The sequence below is a fragment of the Heptranchias perlo genome, chromosome 6 (genome assembly GCF_035084215.1).
Source record: "Heptranchias perlo isolate sHepPer1 chromosome 6, sHepPer1.hap1, whole genome shotgun sequence".
Classification (NCBI taxonomy): Eukaryota; Metazoa; Chordata; class Chondrichthyes; order Hexanchiformes; family Hexanchidae; genus Heptranchias; species Heptranchias perlo.
The window spans coordinates 12,341,018-12,349,941 of record NC_090330.1 but is presented as its reverse complement, the minus strand read 5'-3'; the positions used below and the strand labels follow the sequence as shown (position 1 = coordinate 12,349,941).

The 8,924-nt window shown below is 43.4% G+C and overlaps 1 protein-coding gene across 2 annotated transcripts in view; it reads right to left on the bottom strand.

Annotated features, from left to right (window-relative positions):
• slc9a7 (solute carrier family 9 member 7) overlaps positions 1-8,924 on the bottom strand; it is a 117,735-nt gene that overhangs the window by 11,760 nt on the left and 97,051 nt on the right. For both annotated transcript variants that reach the window (XM_067985768.1, XM_067985769.1), the window contains one exon: positions 297-402. In XM_067985768.1, the coding sequence (XP_067841869.1) occupies positions 297-402 (106 nt within the window). The remainder of the gene's footprint in view (positions 1-296; positions 403-8,924) is intronic.

Genomic DNA, 8,924 nt, shown 5'->3' with positions numbered 1-8,924 from the left:
TTTGGTGTACGGTATTTTCTATTAAAATTAATGCATGTGGCTAAAACGGTGTTGCCGTAGCCATACCTGTGGCTAGTCAATGATTTCTATAGGACAACACTGCAGTAAAATAATTAATGAAAGACATGCAACCCTTTCAGAAACTAAATTAGATGCAAAATTAGTTCAATTCTCCTACTAATTTCGCTGACATCTCAAGTGACCTTCATTACACAGCCTTCAAAAAAAAATCTATTTATTAAAAAAGCATACACTTAGGCAGTTAGTTATGCAAAATATTACTGGCTGGTACTTACATCATATGCTTGAGGACTTGTCAAGCACCGTGCTATCGGACCACACCAGCTGGGCAGAGTAGCAGTGAGTGGAGGACCACTGTGGGTTAAGATCGGCTTCAGATAACTGGAAGTTTTCTTGTTAAGGAAAAATTCTAAGAAATGCCAAACAAGAAAAGGAGGCTTTGATATTTGCCAAATGCCTTGAATGAGTCATTGATAGCCCCAAACATACTAGTACAAATATAAATGCAGTATCTTATCTGACAATATTCATTAATCTGCCATCTAATTTTCTTGATGAATTATGTACTATTTGTATCTTCTTTGTCCGCTATCCTTTTCAAATCCTTCTGCAGCAGGTGTCATGCTCTGGCTGAGAGAACAGGCACTCGATCTGCCCCAGACCCCCTGGAGAACCCAGCACCAGAAGAAATGAAGGAGCAGCTCTTAATATTCTACTTCCTCTTGTGGGACAGTGATTGGTATGTATTAAGTACTAGTCCTCATGGCACAGGAAAGGCAGAGATTTCAGTATGTGATGGGGCCATCCCCATCCAACGCTTTGTCACCTTCAGACTTGACTTCCAGTGTGGTCCTCATTTGCCGCCCAGGCTACACCCAACATAAACTCCAACTTATCCAGCATCCATATCCTATTCTGCACAAAATCCTGTTCACCCATCACCCTAATCCTTGTTGCTCTCCATCAGCTACTGATCCCGTAGTGCAGACTCTGATATCCTCATCTTAATTTTAAAAGCCCCTCTTCCACTTGGATTAGATCATCAATTGTGAAGTACATCGGGACATTTTGCGACATTAAAGGCACTATCTAAATGCAAAAGAAAAACTTTGCGGATGCTGGAAATCTGAAATAAAAACAGAAAATGGCAGCACCTGTGGAGAGAGAAACAGAGCTAACATTTCAGGTCGATGGCCTTCCATCAGAACACTAAATGCAAGTAGTTATTATTTGGCTTTCGCATCTTTCCACACCCTGGCCTTTCGCTGCCGGTTCTACATCTCGATTAGCTCCCTTATCTCTTTCCAACCCTGGAATCGCAATCCACCGTCCTTTCCTCATACCCATTGAAACTTTTCTTTTCCAAATATTTAACCACTTATTTTTTAAAAGCCATGATGGATTCTGCTTCCAGCATTGCTTGGTAGAGCATTCCATGTCCTAATAACTCTCTGCTTTCAAAAACAAAATCCTAACCTCTCCTTTTGTTCTGTCGTTTGTGATCTTAAATTTAGTTTTAGTTACCGAATCACTGACCAATGGAAATAGTTTATCTCGATTTATTTTATCAACACATCTCAATTTTAAATCTCCTCTTAGCCTTCTTTGTTCTATCAAAAAAAAAGCCCCAGTTTCTCTAGTTCCTCCTCACAACTAAAGCTTCTCTTCCCTGGGAACATGTTAGTTTATAGTAGAATAGAAATACATCCGGTATTTGAAAAAGTATACAAATTATAATTCATCAACAACAACAATTTGCATTTATACAGCACCTTTAACATAGTAAAATGTCCCAAGGCACATCGCAGGAGCCCAACCAGATAAATACTGACATTGAGCAAAAGGAGGAGATATTAGGACAAGTGACTAAGAGCTTGGTCAAAGAGGTAAGAGGAGAGAGAGGCAGAGAGGTTTAAGGAGGAAATTCGAGAACTTAAGGCCTAGATGGCTGAAGGCACGGTTGCCAATGGTGGGGCAAAGGGAATCGGGGATGCACAAGAGCCCAGAGTTGAAGGAACGCAGAGTTCTTGGAGGGTTGTCGGGCTGGAGAAGGTTACGGAGATAGGGAGGGTTGAGGCCATGGAGGGATTTGAACACGAGGATGACAATTTTAAAATCAAAGCATTGGTGGACTGGGAGCCAATGTTGGTCATCGAGCAAAAGCAGTTGTAGAGTCCCACTAACATTGTACTGGTTAATATGCTGCATCAGATTCCTTTGTGTTATTTCAGCAGTGTTTATTTTAAACAGGTTGATGACGATATTTAGATAGGAATTTTACACTAACATGCTAACTAGTGCACCACCAGAAGAAGTAACGGTGTTAAGGCCAGCCACTGTTTTTGCAAAAGCACAGAAAAATCAGTTACCCAATCCCACCAGCAGTAACCAGTGGAATGAGAGCTGTACCTGATGCTAACAAAACCATTAACAAAAAAAATCCTGCAGTAAAATCATTGTTAAAGTCATTGTTCTAAAAAGAAATGCTTCATCTATTGAAAGTAATCCAAAGAATTACCACATAACACTTCAATCCAATGGACAAACATCTGTGAAGCAGCTGTGCTGGTGTGAGATCTCAATTTAAATTTGAATGCAAGCAGCTGGGAAAACAATTTTTTTCTCTGAACTTCAAATGAGAACTCATGACTAATTTTAAAAAAAATAACAATTCTACTTTAAAACTTGTGCTCTTCCTTGCGGCTTTCTTCCCCCTCTTTGAAGGCATTAATTAATTTTGGAGATGATCCATTGTCTCACCCCTCAGTACATTGTTTCAAACATAACAAAAAAAAACATTACAGATCACCAAGGAGGGGCAATTTAATGCGGGTAAGTCTGAAGTGATACATTTTGGAAGGAAAAACAAGGAATAGGAGTATACAGTCAATGGAAAGCACAGAAGAGTGTGAATGAAGAGACACTTTGGGGTTATAATACATAAAAGTAAAAGGAGATAAAACTATAAAAAGGGCAATAGAATTTCAGGCTTTATAATTAGGGGCATTGAGTACAAGAGTGAAAGAGCCCATGATAAGTTTATATGAGGCAATGGTTAGGCCAGAGTTAAGAGTGCTCTGTGCAGCTTTGGGCATCAAATTATACAAAGAATATTAACGTCAATGTAGAATGTAAAGCATAGTTTCACCAGAATGATAGCAGGGACGACAAACTATAGTTATGAGGAAAGACTTGGGATACTGGGACAATTTCCACTGGAGCAGAAAAGATTAATAAGACTTTTCACAGAGGTTTTAAAAAAAAAATTATGAAGGCTTTTGATATGGTGAATAAGGAAAGACTAATCCCTGTATTTGGAGAGCCAGTGATGAGTTGTCATCAGTTTAAGATGGTCGCTAAGAGTGAGAAGAGATCATCCTTGATTTTGAATCCCTCCATGGCTTCACCCCCTCCCTATCTCTGTGACCTCCTCCAGCCTTACAATCTTCCAATTCTGGCCAGCCGTAATCTTACTGAATGGCGGAGCAGGCTCGAGGGGCCATATGGCCCAGTCCTGCTCCTATTTCTTATGTGTCTAAACTCTGGAATTACCTCCCTTAACCCCTCTTCCTTTCGACCTCTTTCTCCTCCTTTAAGGCACTCCTTAAAACCAATCTCATATCACCTGTCCTAATATCCCCTTATGTGGTTCGGTGTCAAATTTTGTTTGATAACGCTCCTGTGAAGTGCCTTGGGACATTTTACTTCGGTAAAGGTGCTATATATATGAGCTGAGAGGAGCCGAGCCGAGCGGAGGGAGCGTCCGATAAAAGGCGGGATTTCAGAGCGCTGAGAACAGCTGAGAGGAGCCGAGCCGAGCGGAGGGAGCGTCCGATAAAAGGCGGGATTTCAGAGCGCTGAGAACAGCGGAGAGGAGCCGAGCCGAGCGGAGGGAGCGTCCGATAAAAGGCGGGATTTCAGAGCGCTGAGAACAGCTGAGAGGAGCCGAGCCGAGCGGAGGGAGCGTCCGATAAAAGGCGGGATTTCAGAGCGCTGAGAACAGCGGAGAGGAGCCGAGCCGAGCGGAGCTGCGACCGAGTTCGAAGTGACGTCAGGAATCAGATCGGGACGCGACACAGGGGAGGCATCTGATTGGTGAGTAGGTTCAGGTGAGTATTTCTACTTATCTACAGTAACTAAAGTAAAAGGAAAGGGAAGGTCTGCAGGTCTTATAGGAAGTAGCGTTTTTTTTAGTGAATCAAGGTCCCTAGTGTAGTTAACATTCTCAAAATTCAGAACAATTTAAAGGAGTAAACTCCTTAAAGGGAGTAGTTTTTCTTTCCTTTTTTTTCTCTTGACATTGTAGTTGTTGTTAAGCTAACTTAAGGGTTAAGTCATGGCAGGAGATCCCACAGCCGTGTCATGTTCCTCTTGTGGGATGTGGGAATTCAGGGATCCTTCCTGTATCCCTGATTCCTTCACCTGCAGGAAGTGTGTCCAGCTGCAGCTATTGTTTGACCGCTTGACGGCTCTGGAGCTGCGGATGGACTCACTTTGGAGCATCCGCGATGCTGAGAAAGTCGTGGATAGCACGTTCAGTGAGTTAGTCACACCACAGATAAAAATTACTGAGGGAGATAGTGAATGGGTGACCAACAGACAGAGGAAGAGTAGGAAGGCAGTGCAGGGGTCCCCTGTGGTCATCTCCCTCCAAAACAGGTATACCGTTTTGGATACTGTTGGGGGAGATGGCTCACCAGGGGAAGGTGGCAGTGGCCAGGTTCATGGCACCGTGGCTGGCTCTGCTGCACAGGAGGGCAGGAAAAAGAGTGGCAGAGCTATAGTGATAGGGGACTCGATTGTAAGGGGAATAGACAGGCGTTTCTGCGGACACAACTGAGACTCCAGGATGGTATGTTGCCTCCCTGGTGCAAGGGTCAAGGATGTCTCGGAGCGGCTGCAGGACATTCTGGAGGGGGAGGGTGAACAGCCAGTTGTCGTGGTGCATATAGGCACCAACGATATAGGTAAAAAAACAGGATGAGGTCCGACAAGCTGAATTTAGGGAGTTAGGAGTTAAACTAAAGAGTAGGACCTCAAGGGTAGTAATCTCAGGATTGCTACCAGTGCCACGGGCTAGTCAGAGTAGGAATGACAGGATAGCTAGGATGAATACGTGGCTTGAGAGATGGTGCAAGAGGGAGGGATTCAAATTCCTGGGACATTGGAACCGGTTCTGGGGGAGGTGGGACCAGTACAAATTGGATGGTCTGCATCTGGGCAGGACTGGAACCAATGTCCTAGGGGGAGTGTTTGCCAGTGCTGTTGGGGAGGGTTTAAACTAATATGGCAGGGGGATGGGAACTGGTGCAGGAAGTCAGTGGGAAATAAAGTGGTGACAGAAACAAAAGGCAGTAAGGGAGAGTGTACAAAACATGACCGGACAGATGGTCTGAGAAAGCAGGGCAAAGACCAAGGGAAGTCTAGATTAAACTGCATTTATTTCAATGCAAGAAGTCTGATGGGCAAGGCAGATGAACTCAGGGCATGGATGGGTACATGGGACTGGGATGTTATAGCTATTACTGAAACATGGCTAAGGGAGGGGCAGGACTGGCAGCTCAATGTCCCAGGGTACAGATGCTATAGGAAAGATAGAGCGGGAGGTAACAGAGGAGGGGGAGTTGCGTTCTTGATTGGGCAGAACATCATGGCAGTAGTGAGAGGGGATATATCCGAGGGTTCGCCCACTGAGTCTATATGGGTAGAACTGGAAAATAAGAAGGGAGAGATCACTTTGATAGGATTGTACTACAGACCCCCAAATAGTCAACGGGAAATTGAGGAGCAAATATGTAAGGAGATTACAGACAGCTGCAAGAAAAATAGGGTGGTAATAGTAGGGGACTTTAACTTTCCCAACATTGACTGGGACAGCCATAGCATTAGGGGCTTGGATGGAGAGAAATTTGTTGAGTGTATTCAGGAGGAATTTCTCATTCATTATGTGGATGGCCCGACTTGAGAGGGGGCAAAACTTGACCTCCTCTTGGGAAATAAGGAAGGGCAGGTGACAGAAGTGTTAGTGAGGGATCACTTTGGGACCAGTGATCATAATTCCATTAGTTTTAAGATAGCTATGGAGAATGATAGGTCTGGCCCAAAAGTTAAAATTCTAAATTGGGGAAAGGCCAATTTTGATGGTATTAGACAGGAACTTTCAGAAGTTGATTGGGAGAGTCTGTTGGCAGGCAAAGGGACGTCTGGTAAGTGGGAGGCTTTCAAAAGTGTGCTAACCAGGGTTCAGGGTAAGCACATTCCTTATAAAGTGAAGGGCAAGGCTGGTAGAAGTTGGGAACCTTGGATGACTCGGGAGATTGAGGCCCTAGTCAGAAAGAAGAAGGAGGCATATGACATGCATAGGCAGCTGGGATCAAGTGGATCCCTTGAAGAGTATAGAGATTGCCGGAGTAGAGTTAAGAGAGAAATCAGGAGGGCAAAAAGGGGACATGAGATTGCTTTGGCAGATAAGGCAAAGGAGAATCCAAAGAGCTTCTACAAATACATAAAGGGCAAAAGAGTAAATAGGGAGAGAGTAGGGCCTCTTAAGGATCAACAAGGTCATCTATGTGCGGAACCACAAGAGATGGGTGAGATCCTGAATGAATATTTCACATCGGTATTTACGGTTGAGAAAGGCATGGATGTTAGGGAACTTGGGGAAATAAATAGTGATGTCTTGAGGAGTGTACATATTACAGAGAGGGAGGTGCTGGAAGTCTTAACGCGCATCAAGGTAGATAAATCTCCGGGACCTGATGAAATGTATCCCAGGACGTTATGGGAGGTTCGGGAGGAAATTGCGGGTCCCCTAGCAGAGATATTTGAATCATCCACCACTACAGGTGAGGTACCTGAAGATTGGAGGGTAGCAAATGTTGTGCCTTTGTTTAAGAAGGGCGGCAGGGAAAAGCCTGGGAACTACAGATCGGTGAGCCTGACATCTGTCGTGGGTAAGTTGTTAGAGGGTATTCTGAGGGACAGGATCTACAGGCATTTGGAGAGGCATGGACTAATTAGGAACAGTCAGCATGGTTTTGTGAGAGGAAAATCATGTCTCACGAATTTGATTGAGTTTTTTGAAGGGGTAACCAAGAAGATAGATGAGGGCTGTGCAGTAGACGTGGTCTACATGGACTTCAGCAAAGCCTTTGACAAGGTACCGCATGGTAGGTTGTTACATCAGGTTAAATCTCATGGGATCCAAGGTGAGGTAGCCAATTGGATACAAAATTGGCTTGACGACAGAAGACAGAGGGTGGTTGTAGAGGGTTGTTTTTCAAACTGGATGCCTGTGTCCAGCGGTGTGCCTCAGGGATCGGTGCTGGGTCCGCTGTTATTTGTTATTTATATTAATGATTTGGATGAGAATTTAGGAGGCATGGTTAGTAAGTTTGCAGATGACACCAAGATTGGTGGCATTGTGGACAGTGAAGAAGGTTATCTCGGATTGCAACGGGATCTTGATAAATTGGGCCAGTGGGCCGATGAATGGCAGATGGAGTTTAATTTAGATAAATGTGAGGTGATGCATTTTGGTAGATCGAATCGGGCCAGGACCTACTCCGTTAATGGTAGGGCGTTGGGGAGAGTTATAGAACAAAGAGATCTAGGAGTACAGGTTCATAGCTCCTTGAAAGTGGAGTCACAGGTGGATAGGGTGGTGAAGAAGGCATTCGGCATGCTTGGTTTCATTGGTCAGAACATTGAATGCAGGAGTTGGGATGTCTTGTTGAAGTTGTACAAGACATTAGTAAGGCCACACTTGGAATACTGTGTACAGTTCTGGTCACCCTATTATAGAAAGGATATTATTAAACTAGAAAGAGTGCAGAAAAGATTTACTAGGATGCTACCGGGACTTGATGGTTTGACTTATAGGGAGAGGTTGGATAGACTGAGACTTTTTTCCCTGGAGAATAGGAGGTTTAGGGGTGATCTTATAGAAGTCTATAAAATAATGAGGGTCATAAATAAGGTAGATAGTCAAAATCTTTTCCCAAAGGTAGGGGAGTCTATAACGAGGGGGCATAGATTTAAGGTGAGAGGGGAGAGATACAAAAGGGTCCAGAGGGGCAATTTTTTCACTCAAAGGGTGGTGAGTGTCTGGAACGAGCTGCCAGAGGCAGTAGTAGAGGTGGGTACAATTTTGTCTTTTAAAAAGCATTTGGACAGTTACGTGGGTAAGATGGGTATCGAAGGATATGGGCCAAGTGCAGGAAATTGGGACTAGCTGAGTGGTATAAACTGGGCGACATGGACATGTTGGGCCGAAAGGCCTGTTTCCATGTTGTAACTTCTATGATTCTATGATATAAATGCAAGTTGTTGTTGTTATTGTAGTAAGGAGAAAGTTCTTTAAATAGAGAGTTTTAAGAACATGGAATACTTTACCACAATGAACAGTTAAAGCAGAGACCACTGAATTTTTTTTTTAAGGGAAATATGAATAAGTATTTGAAGAAGGGGCTATGAGGAGAGAGCACGACTGTGGGATTAATTTTAAAATTCCTCCAGCAAAGAGCCAGCACTGATAAAGACCAAATGGCCTCCTTCTGTACTGTAAACTTCTATGGTTTTATTTCTTTGCCCATTATTTTAATGGGGACATGGTAATCTCAAGGCTATGGGCTCTTACTGTAGGATCCTAGCATTTAATTTTGAAAGCTTTCAAATCTAATTTTAGGTCTACATTGGTGCAACATTTAGTCATTTGAAGGATGTGTTTGAATCTGTGAGGGGCACATCTTACCATTAATTGTCTAACTAAATTTAAAGTCCTTTTGCTGCATCATTACTTTGTAAATATTTGTCACAGTGCAGTAAAACGTCAGAAAAGGAAGACATTTAATCCATCCGCTTCATGTCAATGGAAGACTATTTTCTGGACCTGTAGGTGGATA